This window comes from Mobula hypostoma, chromosome 13 (genome assembly GCF_963921235.1).
Source record: "Mobula hypostoma chromosome 13, sMobHyp1.1, whole genome shotgun sequence".
Lineage (NCBI taxonomy): Eukaryota > Metazoa > Chordata > Chondrichthyes > Myliobatiformes > Myliobatidae > Mobula > Mobula hypostoma.
The window spans coordinates 54,639,142-54,660,103 of record NC_086109.1 but is presented as its reverse complement, the minus strand read 5'-3'; the positions used below and the strand labels follow the sequence as shown (position 1 = coordinate 54,660,103).

The window sequence follows — 20,962 nt, the reverse complement described above, 5'->3', positions numbered from 1 at the left end:
GTGTTCTGTTTTTTTTCTGCCTTATCTAACCTTGTTCAAAGCAAACAAGTGATAATGCTTACAACAGGAATTCTGCAGATGCTGGAAATTCAAGCAACACACATAAAATTTGCTGGTGAACGCAGCAGGCCAGGCAGCATCTCTAGGAAGAGGTGCAGTCGACGTTTCAGGCTGAGACCCTTCGTCATCGGCCTGAAACGTCAACTGCACCTCTTCCTAGAGATGCTGCCTGGCCTGCTGCGTTCACCGGCAACTTTTATGTGTGTTGTGTGAGGTGATAATGCTTTCTTGACTGAGTGCCAGTGAACCACTGTTAAGCAAAGTAGCTCTTAAATCAGATGTTTTGAAATTTCTCCAGGGCTTCACTTACATTTATTACTGATCTCCAGACCTAAAAATCCCTGAAATTACTAGATTCCTACATTTCAGGCCTCCTGAATCACCCCAGGTTCAATTGCTTCATCACTGGCATTTGGCCATCAGTGACTAGTTCCTAAATTCTGAAATGTTCTCCTCATGTCTTTTTGTTTCCCTGTTTTTCTTTATGATACTCTTTCTCTCTCTACCTTTTGGACCAAGCTGTTTGATTATACTGCTTCATAGCACATTGCGACATTTTATAATGTTAAATGTGCCACACTTAAGTAAGTACACATTTCTTTTGGTGTTTGCATAATTAGTTAAGCCTTTTCTTTGTTGCTCAATTGCTTTCCTTATCCCATCTATCTATATTTATTCTGGTTGAGTCCTTCAATGAGCCCGATCTCTGGATTTATCATGGCAGGATATTCAAAACCTCAACATTGAATGAACTTTGTGGGAAAACAATAAGCATTTATTTTAACTTTAGCCAACTCCTCACTCAAGGTTCTGGTGCAAACAGCTCTAAATCGTCAACTTTTGCATCACATCAAGCAGGCTGAGGGTATGGAAACTGTGTATCCTATTTGTGCCATTAGGATTTATCAGCTTCTTGTCCATGGATATGGCCAGTGTTTAGCAGCTTTAAATTAGTAGGTTTTATTTCAGGATTAGAATAGTGTCATGTGTCAACCATTAAGTAAGAGAGTAATAGTAGCTGTAATTTTATGCATAGTATAAGTAGATCCTACTGCTTGAGCAAATTCCTTGGTTATTATCTTAATTTAAGATAGTGCAAGAACTAGTTCATTTCTTGATATATCTATACCAAATAGAAAAATGTTACCTTTTGCCTATTTTGTAAATCATAATCTGCTTTTATATAAAAAAAGACCATTGTTTTTACAGGATGGATTTAATGGTAAATCTCTAACTGCATTTCACTTACAGGCAATGCTACCAATATATTTACTGAAGATGCCAGAAAAGAAATGATCCCAGCTCCTCGTTCAGCTGGTAATATACAGATACAATTCACACCTCGAGTTTTTCCTACTGCTTTGCGAGAATCTCTAATTGCTGAGGAAGAGGAGGTAAGGATTTTGTAAAACTACAGTGGATTCCGAAACTCTTAAAGAACAAAAACTAATTGAGAAAATCGCCAGGATTCTCTTCATTTATTTGGAACACTATGTCACTTAATTAGGACAGGAGACTGTTGCTGAACAGTTTCTAACTAACATCGGTCATGTGTACTTTGTGGCCATTAGACACTATACAGTGCTTAGAGCAAACAGTTTTTAAATAGCGTCATTTGCCTGTGTTTGTCTTCAAAAAGCAGTCACTGATAATTGGCAAGAAGTAACCAGTAAGACAATTTGGACTGTTTTGCTTACAGCGGTTTCAAGCATTTAAGCTTGGAGATGCCAGAAAGTCAGGAGTAAAAATGACTACTACTACTTTCAACAGGTTAGAAACTATGGAGAATTTGAAGGTATCGTCAATCATCTGGAATGTTACAATGAAAACGGAAGATTTGGAGGATATAACCATATATAATCATATAACAATTACAGCATGAAAACAGGCCATCTGGGCCCTTCTAGTCCGTGCTGAACTCTTGCTGTCACCTAGTCCCACCGACCTGCACTCAGCCCATAACCCTCCATTCCTTTCCTGTCCATACAGCTGTCCAATTTAACTTTAAATGACAACATTGAACCTGCCTCAACCACTTCTGCTGGAAGCTCGTTCCACACAGCTACCACCCTCATGTTACCCCTAAACTTTTGCCCTTTAACTCTCAACTCATGACCTCCTGTCTGAATCTCCTCCACTCTCAATGGAAAAAGCCTATCCACGTCAACTCTATCTATCCCCCTCAAAATTTTAAATACCTCTATCAAGTCCCCCCTCAACCTTCTATGCTCCAAAGAATAAAGACCCAACTTGTTCAACCTTTCTCTGTAACTTAGGAGATGAAACCCAGGTAACATTCTAGTAAATCTTCTCTGTACTCTCTCAATTTTGTTGACATCTTTCCTATAATTCAGTGACCAGAACTGTACACAATTCTCCAAATTTGGCCTCATCAATGCCTTGTACAATTTCAACATTACATCCCAACTCCTATACTCAATGCTCTGATTTATAAATGCCAGCATAACAAAAGCCTTCTTCACCACCCTATCCACATGAGATTCCACCTTCAGGGAACTATGCACCATTATTCCTAGATCCCTCTGTTCTACTGCATTCTTCAATGCCCTACCATTTACCATGTATGTCCTATTTTGATTAGTCCTACCAAAATGTAGCACCTCACATTTATCAGCATTAGACTCCATCTGCCATCTTTCAGCCCACTCTTCTAACTGGCCTAAATCTCTCTGCAAGCTTTGAAAACCTACCTCATTATTACAACTCCACCTACTTTTCAACATAATTGTATAAGGGGTAAGAGTGTTGTAAAATCAAGCCTGAAGGCTTTGTGTGACAATGCAAGGAGCATTTGTAACAAGGTGGATGAATTGAATGTGCAGGTAGTTATTAATGAATATGATATAGTTGGGATCACAGAGACATGGCTCCAGAGTGACCAAGGATGGGAGCTCAACATTCAGGGATATTCAATATTCAGGAGGGATAGACATGAAAGAAAAGGAGGTGGGGTGGCATTGCTGGTTAGAGAGGAGATTAACGCAATAGAAGGGAAGAACATTAGCCAGGAGGATGTGGAATCGATATGGGTAGAGCTGCATAACACTAAGGGGCAGAAAACGCAGTGGGTGTTGTGTACAGGCCACCTAACAGTAGTAGTGAGGTTGGGGATGGCATTAAACAGGAAATTAGAAATGCGTGTAATAAAGGAACAGCAGTTATAATGGGTGACTTCAATCTACATATAGATTGGGTGAACCAAATTGGTAAGGGTGCTGAGGAAGAGGATTTCTTGGAATGTATGTGGGATAGTTTTCTGAACCAACATATTGAGGAACCAACTAGAGAGCAGGCCATTCTAGACTGGGTATTGAGCAATGAGGAAGGGTTAATTAGCAATCTTGTCGTGCGAGGCCCCTTGGGTAAGAGTGACCATAATATGGTGGAATTCTTCATTAAGATGGAAAGTGATATATTTAATTCAGTAACAAAGGTTCTGAACTTAAAGAAAGGTAACTTTGAAGGTATGAGACTTGAATTAGCTAAGATAGACTGGCAAGTGGTACTTAAAGGGTTGACGGTGGATATGCAATGGCAAGCATTTAAAGATCACATGGATGAACTACAACAATTGTTCATCCTAGTTTGGTAAAAGAATAAACCGGGGAAGGTAGTGAACCTGTGGCTGACAAGGGAAATTAGGGATAGTATCAATTCCAAAGAAGAAACATTCAAATTAGCCAGAAGAAGCGGCTGACCTGAGGACTGGGAGAAATTCAGAGTCCAGCAGAGGAGGACAAAAGGCTTAATTAGGAAAGGGAAAAAAGATTATGAGAGAAAGCTGGCAGGGAACATAAAAACTGACTGTAAAAGCTTTTATAGATATGTAAAAAGAAAAAGATTGGTTAAGATAAATGTAGGTCCCTTACAGTCAGAAACAGGTGAATTGATCATGGGGAACAAGGACATGGCAGGCCAATTGAATAACTACTTTGGTTCTGTCTTCACTAAGGAGGACATAAATAATCTTCCGGAAATAGTAGGCGACCAAGGGTCCAGTGAGATGGAGGAACTGAGGAAAATACATGTTAGTAGGGAAGTGGTGTTAGGTAAATTGAAGGGATTAAAGGCAGATAAATCCCCAGGGCCAGATGGTCTGCACCCCAGAGTGCTGAAGGAAGTAGCCCAAGAAATAGTGGATGCACTTGTGATCATTTTTCAAAACTCTTTAGATTCTGGATTAGTTCCTGAGGATTGGAGGGTGGCTAATGTAACCCCACTTTTTTAAAAAGGAGGGAGAGAGAAACCGGGGAATTATAGACTGGTAAGCCTGACATCGGTGGTGGGGAAAATGCTCGAGTCAGTTATCAAAGATGTGATAACAGCACATTTGGAAAGCAGTGAAATCATCGGACAAAGTCAGCATGGATTTGTGAAAGGAAAATCATGTCTGACGAATCTCATAGAATTTTTTGAGGATGTAACTAGTAGAGTGGATAGGGGAGAACCAGTGGATGTGGTATATTTGGATTTTCAAAAGGCTTTTGACAAGGTCCCACACAGGAGATTAGTGTTCAAACTTAAAGCACACGGTATTGGGGGTAAGGTATTGATGTGGATAGAGAATTGGTTAGCAGACAGGAAGCGAAGAGTGGGAATAAACGGGACCTTTTCAGAATGGCAGGCGGTGACTAGTGGGGTACCGCAAGGCTCAGTGCTGGGACCTCAGTTATTTACAATATATATTAATGACTTAGATGAGGGAATTAAATGCAGCATCTCCAAGTTTGCAGATGACACGAAGCTGGGCGACAGTGTTAGCTGTGAGGAGGATGCTCAGAGGATGCAGGGTGACTTGGATAGGTTAGGTGAGTGGGCAAATTCATGGCAGATGCAATTTAATGTGGATAAATGTGAGGTTATCCACTTTGGTGGCAAGAACAGGAAAACAGATTATTATCTGAATGGTGGCCGATTAGGAAAAGGGAAGGTGCAACGAGACCTGGGTGTCATTGTACATCAGTCATTGAAAGTGGGCATGCAGGTACAGCAGGCGGTGAAAGAGGCGAATGGTATGCTGGCATTCATAGCAAGAGGATTCAAGTACAGGAGCAGGGAGGTACTACTGCAGTTGTACAAGACCTTGGTGAGACCACACCTGGAGTATTGTGTGCATTTTTGGTCCCCTAATCTGAGGAAAGACATTCTTGCCATAGAGGGAGTACAAAGAAGGTTCACCAGATTGATTCCTGGGATGGCAGGACTTTCATATGATGAAAGACTGGATCAACTAGGCTTATACTCTCTGGAATTTAGAAGATTGAGGGGGGATCTTATTGAAACGTATAAAATTCTAAAGGGATTGGACAGGCTAGATGTAGGAAGATTGTTCCCAATGTTGAGGAAGTCCAGAATGAGGATAAAGGGGAAACCTTTTAGGACCAAGATGAGGAAAAACTTCTTCACACAAAGAGTGGTGAATCTGTGGAATTCTCTGCCACAGGAAACAGTTGAGGCCAGTTCATTGGCTATATTTAAGAGGGAGTTAGATATGGCCCTTGTGGCTAAAGGGATCAGGGTGTATGGAGAGAAGGCAGGTACAGGGTTCTGAGTTGGATGATCAGGCATGATCATACTGAGTGATGGTGCAGGCTCGAAGGGCTGAATGACCTACTCCTGCACCTATTTTCTATGTTTTTATGTTTCTATCTTAGTATCAGCTGCATACTTACCAATCCAATTTACCACCCCATCATCCAAATCATTAATGTGTATGACAAACAACATTGGACCCAGTACAGATCCATGAGGCACACCACTAGTTACCGGCCTCCAATCTGACCATCAGTTATCCACCACTACTCTCTGGTGTCTCCCATCCAGCCACTGCTGAGTCCATTTTACTACTTCAATATTAATACCTAATGATTGAACCTTCCTAACTGACCTTCCGTGTCGAACCTTGTCAAAGGCCTTACTGAAGTCCATATAGACAACGTCCACTGCTTTACCCTCGTCAACTTTCCTAGTAACCTCTTCAAAAAATTCAGTAAGATTTGTCAGACATGACCTTCCACGCACAAATCCATGTTGACTGTTCCTAATCAGACCCTGTCTATCCAGATAATTATATATGCCATCTCTAAGAATACTTTCCATTAATTTACCCACCACTGACGTCAAACTCACAGGCCGATAATTGCTAGGTTTACTCTTAGAACCGTTTTTAAACAATGGAACAACATGAGCAATACGCCAATCCTCCGGCACCATCCCCATTTCTAATGACATTTGAAATATTTCTGTCAGAGCCCCTGCTGTTTCCACACTAACTTCCCTCAAGGTCCTAAGGAATATCCTGTCAGGACCCGGAAACTTATCCACTTTTATATTCCTTAAAAGCGCCAGTTCTTCCTCTTTTTTAATCATCATAGTCGAAAGCATTGTATGAAAGCATTCCCTAATCTGCACTGGGTGTCTGTACTGATTTTGTTTATTTACTGTCAATCAATCAAAAGAACATGGCAGCATACACTGGATGAATTCCTCCCTCTATAATTATTAGGAACTAATACATTGTTATAGTGCTGTGGTAGTTTTGGTAGTGTTCTAATTTATTTGTTATTTTACTTAAATACATAATTTGTTACTTAGTTAAACAGTGGTTTGTTGATTTTATACCTTATAAAACTTCATGAAACTTCAGCTAATTGGGGCAGCTATTTAATTGGGCCAAAATGTACTGGTCTCATTGTGTCCCAATTAACCAAAATCCACTGTATTTAAAACACATTTGCTGACCTTTGTGGGCAAGTGCCAGGATACCTGAAAGTGGCAGCACAGGTATATGCGACATATGCTTTCATTAGCTGTCTAATAGAAATGTTTGGACAGTTGTGGTACTGCTTTTTTAAAATTTTGTTAAGCCACAGCTTGAGTACTGGTTACCACACCATAGAAATGGCTTGATTGTACTCTGTGGAGTGTACAAGAGAGTCACCAGGGTATTGCTTGTGATGGAGTGTTTCTTTTATGAGAGACTAGATGAATTGGATTTGTTTTGCTGGAGCAAAGGAATGAGGGGAGTCCTGATAGATATATAGAAAATCATGAAGGGCGTACATAGAACAAATAGTAGGAAAGCTTCCCCATAACAAAGGTGACTAAAACTAGTGGTTTTGGACAAGAAATTAAAGGACATTCTGAGAAGAAATGTTTTAATCTAGGGGGTGATTGGAATCTGAGAGGATAGTGGATGCAGAGACTCTCATAACATTTAATAGGTACAGGTGACCCCTGCTTTACGAAAGTTCGCTTTACGCCACTTCACTTTTACGAAAGACCTACATTAGTACCTGTTTTCGCTAACCAAAAGAAATCCGAAGAGGATTTTCGCTTTTACGAAAAAAGGCGCCCACTTTAAACTTGTGTTTACCCTGAGAAAGACTACCATGACCGTGAAGCCTTGCACGGGCAGGTGTGTGCACATGCGTGTACGTGCCGATTTTTTTCTAAATCTTCCCGATTCTGGTAAGTGAAACTACACTGTACATACATTATTTCTACTTTATATAGACTGTGTATTTATCATATCATTCCTGCTTTTACTATATGTTAGTGTTATGTTAGGTTTTATGTGCTATTTGGTATAATTTGGTAGGTTATTTTTTGGGCTTGGGAACGCTCAAAAATTTTTCCAACATAAATTAATGGTAATTGCTTCTTCGCTTTACGCCATTTCGGCATGAAAGGTTTCATAGGAATGCTCTCCACTTTCAGAAGTGGGGGGAACCTTGGATGACCACTTGAATCACCAAAGCCCAGAAGGCTACAGACCAAGTGCTAGTAACTGAGATTAGTGGAGATGGGGTCATGATACTCAACTTGGCCAGGGTGGGCCAAGGGGCCTGGTTTTTTGTTGCTGTGCTCAATTCAATAATCTTTATAAGAAGCAAAGGGTGGTTGGGATTTCTTGCTCATGAACTATTTTTCCCTTCCCTACTTAAGTGGCTCAGGAAGCAAGCAGAAGCTAGACGAGCCAATAATACATATGTTCCTGAACTTAAAGATTTAAAAGAAGAAGAAAAAAATCCAGACTGGCTGAAGGATAAAGGGAAGTAAGTAATGAAAACACTTTAAATTACTCATGAAGTACATAGCTATCAAATATGTTTATCAAATTGAATAAAATAACCATGGGTGTTCCAGATATAATCCCAGCCGCTGCTGATTAAGTAATCTGCTCTTCTTCCCAGGGTGACCTGGGTGACAGAAAAAAAATTCCAACAGGAGTTGTTACAGTGAGGAAAATAAACTGCATTTCTTCTTTTAATCACTATGCTGCAAATCTTGTCTAATTTGTACACATTGAGATGTTGTGAAGACATGGATGGATTTAACGATGATGGTACTGCATGGACAATATGACAACCCTGGAGGAACTCAGCAAGTCAAGAAGCACTTATGTAGAAGCAAAAAACAGCCACCATTTTGGGCCAAACATCAACTGTGTATTCCACTCCTTTGATGTTGTCTGACTTGCTAGTTTCTCCAGCATTTTCTGTGTGTTGCACAAGATTGCCAGCATCTGCAGAATCTCTTGTGTTTATAATGGGACAATCCTGTCAAGGCAGACACTTGTGTAAGGACACTTCATAAAGTAGGTGGATGATGGAACATGTATATTAGTGGAACAGAAGTGTGTAATCCTCCAGCATGGGAATGGTAATTTGACTCATCTACAAAGATACTTAGCCTTATTTTCCTCTGCATTCTATTCCCCATTCCCTTCAATAATACTCAGCCTAAGAGATCTATGCTCCTTGCAGTGCACTAATCAGTGGCTCCTCTTCTGGTGCCACTGTTCATAATCTTGGAGTTTATTTGGAGCTCCAAGGGAACTCACAGCAGCTTCATATACAGAGCATTATACCATGCAATAACTGCTGTATCAGATTGTCATCAAGGTAATCTGTGTTTATTAGGAAGTTAAAAATTGTATAGTTGGATAGGCAGGGCTGCTTTGAATCAGTGGATGTTCTTTACTTGGATTTTCAGGCTTTTAACAAGGTGCCATACATGAGGCTGCTTACCAAGGTAAAAAAAACCCATGGTATTACAGGAAGGATTACCAGCATAGATAGAAGATTAACTGACTGGCAGGAAGCAAAGAGTGAGAATAACGGGGACCTTTTGTGGTTGGTTGCCAGTGACTAGTGGTGTGCCACTGGGGTCGGTTTGGGACTGCTTCTTTTCATGGTATATGTCAATGATTTGGATGATGGAATGGATGGCTTTGTGGCCAGATTTGCTGACAATATGAAGATAGAGGTGGCATGGCAGATAGTGTTGAGGAAGCAGGGAATCTGCAGAAGAACTTAGACAGACTGGGAGAATGGGCAAAGAAGTTGGAGATAAAGGCATGGACTACAGGTTTCCCCCACCATCCGAAGTTAGAGCGCTACTATGAAATGGTTCGTAAGCTGGTAAAGTGAAGAAGCAATTACCACATATTTATATGGGAAAAATTTGTGAGCGTTCGCAGACCCAAAAAATAACCTACCAAATTATGCCAAATAACACATAAAACCTAAAATAACAGTAACATATAATAAAAGCAGGAATGATATGATAAATACACAGCCTATATAAAGTAGAAATACTTTTCTACAATCGTTGCCAGACTGTTCTCCATAGTGAAAATCTCACGCAAGTGCTCTCAGCAGAAACACTCTCTCCAGTAACCTTTAAGCTATGAAGCTGCCAAATCATACTGAATCACACATAAAAATACACAGCCTATATAAAGTAGAAATAATGTATGTACAGTGTAGTATCACTTACCGGAATCTGGAAGACAGTGCCGAGCACACTGATGATGGTGTGTTAGGCTGAGTCATCGGAGGTTGGGATGGTGCAGTGGTTCCCAATCTCCAAGCTGCGGACCGATACCGATCCGCGAAGCATGCAGCGGGACAGTGGTATCCGGGACGCACCCAACACATTTTTAAGAAAAAAACTGAAATAAACAAGCTAATTAATTAGGTGCCACCCGGTGCCTAATTAATTAGCTTGTTTATTTCGGCTTTTTCCTTAAAGATGTATTGGGTGCGTCCCCCCTACCGCTGTATTCTCCGCGGCAATGTATTGGTCCGAGGCCCAGGGGTTGAAGTGGTGGGACACCGGCGTGTCATCTCATCGTCGTCTGTTTCCATCAGGGCAGCCAGGTCATCATCTTCTACGTCTGCCTGCCTCGATGTCGAAGGTCGAGGTTTGTCATCTGCTGTGGCTGATGTGGAAGGCTTGAAAAACGACAGTATGCTTGACTGCTTAGCCTCGCGCACTTTTCTATCATACAGTTCTTTGTAAGCACTCAAACCATCTTGCAAATATGCCCTAAACCTACGTACCCTTTCAAAATTAAAGTCATACTTTTCTGCAATCATTGCAGCGAAAATCTCACACAGTTGCTTCACGTCCAGTTCCTGGACGACTTCACTTTCGGTTTGTTCGCTACTGCATTCGGTTTCGATTGTTATCCTTTCCTCTTCCAATTGCATCAGCTCTTCATCTATCAGTTCTCGGTCATGGGATGCCAAAACCTCTTCAACATCATCTTCGTCAACTTCCACAAGCCAAACTCACTTTGTCCTTACTTTGTTCACCACGATCGAAATGCTTCATTATGTCTAGTTTTATGCTAAGTGTAACACCCTTACAAGCTCTTTTAGCCTTTTCCGATACCTTAGAACTCATCTTGCTAATGACTGCTCACAGGCACGTGTTTAAGCAATGCCGGCTAGAATGCATTTCCAGGGGAGGAGCTTGGCTGCTCGGGGTGCGCTCTGCCTTTTATCACGCGCTGCTTTTTTCACGCACTGCCTTTTTTCGTAACAGTGAAAACACCTTCTGTTAGCGAAAACAGGTAACTAATGTAGGTCTTTTGTAACAGCGAAGTTTCGTAAAGCGAACGTTCAAAAAGCGGGAGACACCTGTAGTGGGATAGTCTTGGACCAGAAGGCACAGCTTAAAATAAAGGGACATCCATTTAGAACAGAGATGAGGAAACATTTCTTTAGCCAGCGGGTGGTAAATCTGAGAAAATCATTGCCACAGATGAATGCCACAGATGGATGTGCAGGTCAAGTCATTGGGCATATTTAAGGCAGAGGTTGATAGGTTCTTGATGAATCAGGGCATGAAAGGTTATGGGAAGAAGACAGGAGAATGGGGTAGAGAGGAATAATAAATCAGCCATATTGGAATGGCGGAGCAGACTTGATGGGCCGAATAGCCCATTTCTGCTGTTAGGTCTTATGGTCATGATTAAGTTCTACCTTTTTTATAGCTTTGTGTGATCTGCAAAAAAATCTGCTTTTGAATATGTCATGGTCCACATGGCTAGAGCCTAATTTCCACTCAGAATTTGTGCATTGCAGTGGTTTTGTCCCTCTTTCTTCATCTTATTCAGTTCTAGTCCTCTAAAATCAAGTAGCCAATCAAATAGACTTCCACAAGTTAAGGTGACAGTGTTGGGTATCTGGCTTCTAATCACAGAGTGTTTAAGATCTGATGGGTCTATGTTCCAGTGTACAAGTGTTTCAGACTTGGCAGAGAGGGGTGTGAAAGAAATGGGGCAGTCGCATTGCTGATTAGGGCGAATACAATGGCTGTACTTAAAGATGGCAACCTGGAGGGCTCATCCAGCAAGGCAACGTGGACAGAAGAATTGGTAAATTGGTTTATTATTGTCACACGTATGGTGAAACTACTTGTCTGCAGACCATTCATTTTTTACAACAGTGCATTGAGGCACTACAAGGTAAAACAATAACAGAATGCGGAATAAAGTGTTGCCAGATCTCAAAATCAGAATCACATTTATTATCACTGGCCAGTGACGTGAAATTTGTTAACTTAGCAGCAGCAGTTCAATGCAATACATAATTTAGAAGAGAGAGAAAAAGTAAATAAAATAAATTACAGTATACATATATTGAATAGATTTTTAAAATGTGCATAAACGGTAATACTGTGCATCAAAAAAAGTGAGGTAGTGTCCAAGGATTCAATGTCCATTTAGGAATCAGATGGCAGAGGGGAAGAAGCTGTTCCTGAATCGCAGAGTGTGTGCCTTCAGGCTTCTGTACCTCCTATCTGATGTTAACAGTGAGAAAAGGGCATGCCCTGGGTGCTGGAGGTCCCTACTAATGGACGCTGCCTTTCTAAGACAGCACTCCCTGAAGATGTCATGGGTACTTTGTAGGCTAGCACCCAAGATGGAGCTGACTAAATTTAAAACCCTCTGCAGCTTCTTTCGGTCCTGTGCAGTAGCCCCCCCCCCCCCCCCAATACCAGACTGTGATGCAGCCTGTCAGAATGCTCTCCACGGTACAACTATAGAAGTTTTTGAGTGTATTTGTTGACGTGTCAAATCTCTTCAAACTCCTAATGAAGTATAGCTGCTGTCTTGCCTTCTTTATAACTACATCGATATATTGGGACCAGGTTAGATCCTCATAGATCTTGGCACCCAGGAACTTGAAACTACTCACTCTCTCCACTTCTAAAGTAGATTTAAAAGAACATTATATGAAAATCTTAGACATAGAATTTATATTTTATAAGTAATGAGTGGAATAACAGAGAGCAGCTTGCAAGGAGTTGTGAGTGGAGCTAAAGGAAGTGAGTAAGATCCGAAATATGTACTTTAGATTATTCACCATGGAAAAGAATATAAATGATTGTGAGATTAGGAGGGAGGAGGGATTGGATGTCTTGAAATATTAAGGTGGAAAAGTCATCAGGACATGATGGGATCTATCCTAGATACCTAGACAGGCAAGAGAGGATTGCTTTGGCCTTGGCAGAGATCTTTTTATCTAATGAGACTGGATCTAATGTTGTTCCTTCGTTAAAGAAAGGTATTTGGGCTAAACCAGGAAATTACAGGCTGGAGAGCCTTAAATCAGTGGTAAGGAAATTAATGTAGAGATTCTTAGGGTTAGAATGTGCTCACATTTGGAAAAGCATGGACTTATCAGGGATAGTCAGCATGGCTTTTTGGGTAGAAGGTCCAGTCTCAAAAATTTGAGTTCTTTGAGATAGTACCAACAATAATTGATATAAGATAATGAATGTTGTCCACATAAACTGTTGTAAAACATTGGACAAGGTCTATCATGGCAAATGGGTTCACAAGATTAAGTCACTGGAGATGCATGATGAGTTGATAAATTAGATTTTAAATGGCATGGCCATAGAAGACAGAGGGGGAAAAATGATTTTTTGACTGGAGATCTGTGAATAGTGGTTTTCTGTAAGGTTCGATGCTGGGACCTCTGTTTATGACATATATTAATGACTTAGATGAAATTGCTGATCGTTTGATTAGTAAGTCTACACAAAAATTGGTGGAGTTTTGATAAAGAGTATCTTTCGAAGGATACAGAAAATACGAGGTGTTGAATTTTGGGAGATCAAATGCCAGAGGAAACAATACAGTAAATAGCAGGAACCTTGTACAGAGGGATTTTGGAGTTCAAGTCAATAGCTCCTTTAAAGTAGAAACATAAGTAAATCAGGTGGTTTAAAAAAAAACAAAAGGCATGCTTGCCTTTATCAGTCATGACATTGAGTATAAAAACCAGGAAGTCATGTTGCAGTGTACAAAACTTTTTGATTAGGTTACATTTGGAATATTTTGTGCAATTCTAAAAGGCATTTAGGCACCCATATGAACAGACAGAGAATAAGGATATGTGAAGGCAGATGGGATTAGTGCAGATTGGCATTATGATTGGTGCAGGCTTGGTGGAACAGTGGTCCTGTACCTGTGCGATAATGTTCTATGTCCTATGATAGTTTTCAGTTTCAGTACCAAATTCCTACAGGTATAATGATCTCCCATTATACGTGTACAGTCCAAAGGACATTCTGGAGCACAGGAAATGCGGTTTTCTTTTAAGACCTGATTAACTGTTCTGCAATGAAATATCAATCAGATTATCATATTTGTTCAAAATTGCTTTCCTTTTGCAGCAAACTGTTTGCATCGGGAGATTATCTTGCAGCTATTAACGCTTACAATTTGGGAATAAGGTTGAATAACAATCTTCCAGTTTTGTATCTGAATCGGGCTGCAACCCATCTTAAGCTAAGAAACTTGCACAAAGCCCTTGAAGACTGTTCCAAGGTTAGTTCTTATCTGCTTGTGCAAAGATTAACCATGGTTGATTTTTAAATTTAAATTTAGAACCTTCTTCTATCAATTGAATTTTTGATTTTGATATATCCTAAACCATTTATTGTTGAATATTTAAGTGCTAAATTTGTTACTGCTGTTAATGCTTTTCAGATCATTCATTTCCCCTTTTCCTCATACATTTTTAGTGAAATATCTTTCTAATATAGAGGATACCCTGTAGATAACTTCATTCCTTTACTTTTCTTAATGCAACTCACTAAAGTTTGAACAGCAACAGCAAACAGACAAAAAAGATCAAGTCCTCTTTCAGTTTGCAGACTGAGTACCAATTACATCAGATCTGCTATTTTAACCTACAGCCTGAAAGCGCGAAGAGCGGTGACAATTTATTTTGTGGGTCACAACAGAGCTATCAACCATCAGGCTATTGAACCAAAGGGGATACAGTATTTCAATTGCCCCATCATTGAAAAGTTCCCACATCCAATGGACTCAACTTTCAAGGACTCTTCCTTTCATGTTCTTGATAATATTTATTTATTATTTTTGTTTCTTTTTTTGCACTTGCACAGCTTTGTCAGCTTCTGCACTCTGGTTGAACACCCTAGTTGGGTGGTCTTTTATTGATTCAGTTGTGCAGAAGTTATTATTCTATAAACTTGTTGAGTATGCCCACGAGAAAATGAATCTCAGGGTTGTATATGGTGATATAAATGGACTTAGATAATTTTCAACTTTGAATTTTGAGAAGAGTATCAACTCATCAATGCTCTGGCAAAGTAAATTTTAAAGTATTTTTAAGTCCATTCTGGCTGACATTCTGGGTGTAGGATTGTTTCTCTCCATTCCACAAAGTGCTCAGAGCCCTCCCAACTAATGATGTCTGCCAAGGCTGGCAAAATCAAGGGCTGTATGTTAACAAGATCTATCTTTAAGGTGATACAATACTCTCTCTGCTCCTATACTGTACAAGGTTCCACACCCAGATTTCTTTGTTATACTACTTTTTACAAGTAAAACCAGTTGCTGTGTGTCAATAGTTTCTCTATACAGTAATGTCCTCCAAAAAAATATGCTAATTGGAGCAGGAAATCTTAAATGTAGTGAAATCATAAAGGCATCAAATTAACAAAGAAAAAAAACTCTTTGATTCTGTTCTCAGAACTTAGAACTTTGGAAGCCATGAGAGAATTCTTGAATCTTTAAAAGCTTTCTAAATTATAACAGTTCCTTTGATTTTATTTTTGAAAGACACCTGTTTGTCCTCTTTTTTAGGCACTTGAATTATTAACTCCTGCAGTTCCAGACAATGCTGAGAGCAGACTGAAGGCCCATGTCAGAAGAGGGGCAGCATTTTGTGAGTTGGAATTGTATGTGGAGGGTAAGAAGATCCTTTAATATTTAAGTTTAGTGAATTTGTGGTAATAGAGTCATAGGGTTATGCAGCATGGAAACAGCTCCTTTGGCCCAACTGGTCTTTGCTAATCAAATTTACCATCTGAACTAGTCCCTCTTGCCCATGTTTTGTCCATGAACTTCTAACCCTTTCCTACCCTTGTACTAGTCCAAGTGTCTTTTAAATGTTCTTAATGTACCTGCCTCAAACACTTTCTCTGGCAGCTCATTTCATTTATGGACTACCCCCTGTGTGAAAACATTGCTCCTCGGGTTCCTCAATTCTTTCCCCTCTCACCTTATAACTATATTCTCTAGTTTTTGATTTCTCAACCCTAGGGAAAGGACTATGTACATTTACCCAATCTGTACCCTTCAGGATTTTATACACCTCTCAAAGGTCAGCCGTCATACTCCTACGTTCCAATGAAAAAAGTCTTAACTTGGTCAACAATATTCCAAAAGCAGCCTCACCAACATCTTGTACATCTGCAACACATCAGTCCAGCTCTATATTCAGTGCCCTGACCAAAGTAGGCATGCCTAACATCTTCACCGCACTGTCTACCTATGATGCCACTTTGAAGGAACACTGTCTCCTGAGGCATTCCAATAGTCATGGGTCTCTGATCTGAAAAATGCCATCACGTTCTGCTTCCTACCACCAAGCTCTCCTTGGGTCTTTTGTGATCTAACTTTCCAAAACAGTCCATCTTATCCAGTGCCTCACTGGTCTATATAGATTACATCAAATGCCCTACTCTCATCGACTTTCTTGGTTAATTCTTCAATAAAAAATCAATCAAATTCATGAGATATGATCTCTCACACACAAAGCCATACCAAATATCCCTGATCAACCACTGTCTTTCCTCAGAAGCTCCTCTAATAACTTGCATAGATATTAGGTTCACAGGTGTATAGTGTCCAGCTTTTACATGTTTTACCCTTCTGAAATAAAGGCACAACATAGTCCATCGCCCAGTCTTCCAGCAAATCACCCATCACTAACAATGCCCATATACAGTATCTCAGTCAGAGCTCCTGCAATTTTTTTCTGATCAGACCCAGGGTAATAGAAACATAGAAAACCTACAGCACAATGCAGGCTCTTCGGCCCACAAAGTGGTGCTGAACATGTCCTGACCTTAGAAATTACCTAGGCTTACCCACAGCCCTCTATTTTTCTAAGTTCCATGTACCTATCCAGGAGTGTCTTAAAAGAGCCTTTAGTTTCTGTCTCCACCACTGCCGCCGTCAGCCCATTCCACACATTCACCTTGCTGTGCGTTTAAAAAGAATTACCCCTGACATCTCCTCTGTACCTACGTCTAAGCACCTTAAAACTATGCCCTGTTGTGTTAGCCATTTCAGCCCTGGGAAGAAGCCTCTGACTATCCACACGATCAATGCCTCTCGTCATCTTGTATACCTCTATCAGGTCACCTCTCATCCTCCATTGCTCCAAGGAGAAAAGGCCGAGTTCACTCAACCTGTTTTCATAAGGCATGCTCCCCAATCCAAGCAACATCCCTGTAAATCTCCTCTGCACTCTTTCTATGGTTTCCATGTCCTTCCTGTAGTGAGGTGACCAGACTTGAGCACAGTACTCCAAGTGGAGTCTGACCAGGGTCCTGTATAGCTGTAACATTACCTCTCTGCCCTTAAACTCAATGCCATGATTGATGAAGGCCAATGCACTGTATGTCTTCTTAACCATAGAGTCAACCTGCGCAGCAGCTTTGAGTGTCCTATGGACTTGGGCCCCAAGATCCCTCCGATCCTCCACACTGCCAAGAGTCTTACCACTAATACTATATTCAGCCATCATATTTGACCTACCAAAATGAACGACCTCACACTTATCTGGGTTGAACTCCATCTGCTAATTCTCAGCCCATTTTTGTATCATATCAATGTCCCGCTGTAACTTCTGATGGCCCTCCACACTATCCACAACACCCCCAACCTTTGTGCCATCAACAAATTTACTAACCCATCCCTCCACTTCCTCATCCAGGTCATTTATAAAAATCACAAAGAGAAAGTGTCCCAGAACAGATCCCTGAAGCACACCACTGGTCACCGACCTCCATGTAGAATATGACCCGTCTAAAACCACTCTTTGCCTTCTGTAGGCAAGCCAGTTCTGGATCCACAAAGCAATGTCTCCTTGGATCCCATGCCACCTCTCTTTCTCAATATGCCTTGCAATGGGGTACCTTATCAAATGCCTTGCTGAAATCCATATACACTACATCTACGGCTCTACTTTCATCAATGTGTTTCGTCACATCGTCAAAAAATTCAGTCAGGCTTGTAAGGCACGACCTGCCTTTGACAAAACCATGCTGACTGTTCCTAATCATATTATGCCTCCCCAAATGTTCAAAAATCCTGCCTCTCAGGATCTTCTCCATCAACTTACCAACCACTGAAGTAAGACTCAATGGTCTATAATTTCCTGGGCTATCTCTACTCCCTTTCTTGAATAAGGGAACAACATCCGCAACCCTCCAATTCTCTGGAACCTCTCCTGTCCTCATTAATGATGCAAAGATCATCACCAGAGGCTCAACAATCTCCTCCCTCGCTTCCCACAGTAGCCTGGGGTACATCCCATCCAGTCCCAGTGACTTATCCAATTTGATGCTTTCCAAAAGCTCCAACACATCCTCTTCCTTAATGTCTACATGCTCAAGCTTTTCAGTCTGCTGCAAGTCATCCCTACATTCGCCAAGATCCTGTTCTGTGTGAATACTGAAGCAAAGTATTCATTTAGTACCTCTGTTATCTCCTCCGGTTCCATACACACTTTTCTACTGCCGCACTTGATTGGTCCTATTCTCTCACGTCTTATCCTCTTGCTCTTCACGTACTTGTAGAATGCCTTGAGATTTTCCTTAATCCTGTCCGCCAAGGCCTTCTCATGGCCCCTACTGGCTCTCCTAATTTCATTCTTAAGCTCCTTCCTGCTAGCCTTATAATCTTCTAGATCTCTATCATTACATAGTGTTTTGAACCTTCTGTAAGCTCTTCTTTTCGTCTTAACTAGATTTACAACAGCCTTTGTACACCACAGTTCCTGTACCTTACCATTCTTTCCCTGTCTCATTAGAACGTAGCTACGCAGAACCCCCTGCAAATATCCCCTGAACATTTGCCACTTCTCTTCCATACATTTCCCTGAGAACATCTTCCAAGTTCCAGCCTGATAGCCTCATATTTTCCCTTACTTCAATTATATTTTTCCCTAACTTATCTGGTTCTACCCCTGTCCAGTGTTATGGTAAAGGAGATAGAATTGTGATGACTATCTCCAAAATGCTCTCCCACTGAGAGACTTGACATCTGACCAGGTTCATTTCCCAATACCAGATCAAATACAGCCTCTCCTCTTGTAGGCTTATCTACATAATGTATGTAGTTAGAAATATTGGATGCCATGGTAGAAATTTAGATGCACGAGTGTTCTTTTTCCCCCCACTTTTCCTTTTTCCTTTTCTTTTCCTGAAAGTAGCATTGTAACTTGTAACCCATGGAAACATAAGAAACTGCATATCCTGGAATCTGAAGCAACAAACACCCATCTAGAGGAACTCAATGGTGGAAGCAGGATCTGCGGAAGGAAAGGATCTGTCAGCATCAAAACCCTGTATCTTGATACAGAATTTTGTCCTGAAAAATGAATAATCCCTTTCCTCCCACAGATGCTGATTAGCCGCTGAGTTCCTCCAGCAGACTGTTTATAACTTGTAACCCTTGTTTGTTGCAGAGATATGTTTAATGACACTGGTGAATGTCAGTGGAAGCACAAGCAATGAATATATAATGTTAATCTGCAGATGTTTGTTGAAATGAATATGTAATCCTGAATTATTTTCCCTCTTCCCCCCCTTGAAAGACTGAAACCAGTTGTAGCTCCCTGCTATCAACATTAGATTTTGCAACCAAGCCCACACTAGTGGTTCAAGCTGGACTTTTCTTGGTCAATATTACATTACAACTGTTAACTTAATATTTAATTTATGCTTTGGCAGGTCTTCAAGATTACGAAGCAGCTCTTAAGATTGACCCAAACAATGCAGGAGTTAAAGCAGATGCAGAAAAGATACGTAGAGTGATTCAAGGAATTCCTCCTGATCCTTAAAGCTACATGAAGAATGACAAAGATGAGCATATTTATACCTTGTACACTTTTGTTAAAACTTGTTGACATTTGTAGTCAGAGGCAGCATCCAGCCTGGATCCTCAGTTCAGTCTGGGCTTCTTTTGATTTTCTCAGGTGACAATAAACTTTAAATAAGATAGAATTAATTATTAGATCTTTTCTTCTTGCTTTTCTTTAAGAGAAGTAAAGTTGAATACTATTTTGTGTTCATGAAGGTCCATTTGGGTGATGAGTATATGACAAGGTAGGGAGAAGGAAATGTAATTTCTGTCCTTCTTTTTAGAACCGAGATTGCCTGTTGCCATGTTGTCATCAATAACCAATATTTTAAGAATTAATCATACTTTTTGTTACACATCCAGATTCATAGATTTTAATGCACTACTGCTCTTAAATTTGGTTCTCTTCCATTCACAAAATGAAGAAGGAATTGTTTGTAATGACATTGCGTGAGATCTTACCATCAGAACTAGGTAGGCACATTGTAGGACCAACAAGACCTGGCTTTGTCCATGACTTGTCTGTGAGGAGTTTGCATGTGTGGGTTGTCTCTCAGTTTCTTCTGGATGCCAGAAATGTCCAGGTTGGTAGGTTAATTGACTACTGTAAATTGTCCGTTGTGTAGGTGAGTGGTAGGATTTAGTGGAAGGGGAAGTTGATGGGAATGTGTGAAGAATAAATTAAGTTAGTGTAGGTTTAGTATAAATGGGTGCCTAAGGATTGGCATGAACTTGGTGGGTCAAAGGGCCTGTTTCTTGCTTTGACTCTGTAAACCTAAGAATCAAAGCTTTAGTGTTTCCTGCTCAATCACCATACTGCTTATTTGAGATGCATCCAATCTAAGATGGATATCACTGCTTTTGGAATTTACAAATTAACAAAAAAATGTTCATAAGCTTTTAGTGAAACAATAATAATGCTGTGTTGGTACAATTAATAACTTTGAATAATTCAACAACTGTTAATATATTTTCACACATATATAAAAACATTATTTCAAAGTCCTGGGAAATACAGCAGACTCTTTCTGGAAGTACCACACAATGAACCTTGGATTTGTTTGTTAGAGCAATGTGCTGTTTATATTGGCGTGTTCTTTTGGAAATTGTTTTAAACATGAAGTTTTAAATGAATAAGGGAATTAACCCATCAGCAACAAGGCAGGCATT

At 40.4% G+C, this 20,962-nt stretch overlaps 1 protein-coding gene across 1 annotated transcript in view; it reads left to right on the top strand.

Moving 5' to 3' along the window:
* Positions 1-20,203, top strand: part of dnaaf4 (dynein axonemal assembly factor 4) — a 51,852-nt gene extending 31,649 nt beyond the window's left edge. Inside the window, exons 5-9 of the mRNA XM_063066510.1 lie at positions 1,312-1,454; positions 8,029-8,138; positions 14,062-14,215; positions 15,503-15,608; positions 19,663-20,203. Coding sequence (XP_062922580.1) covers positions 1,312-1,454; positions 8,029-8,138; positions 14,062-14,215; positions 15,503-15,608; positions 19,663-19,772 — 623 coding nt within the window. The 3' untranslated portion in view covers positions 19,773-20,203. The remainder of the gene's footprint in view (positions 1-1,311; positions 1,455-8,028; positions 8,139-14,061; positions 14,216-15,502; positions 15,609-19,662) is intronic.
* The last annotated feature ends 759 nt before the right edge of the window (positions 20,204-20,962 follow it).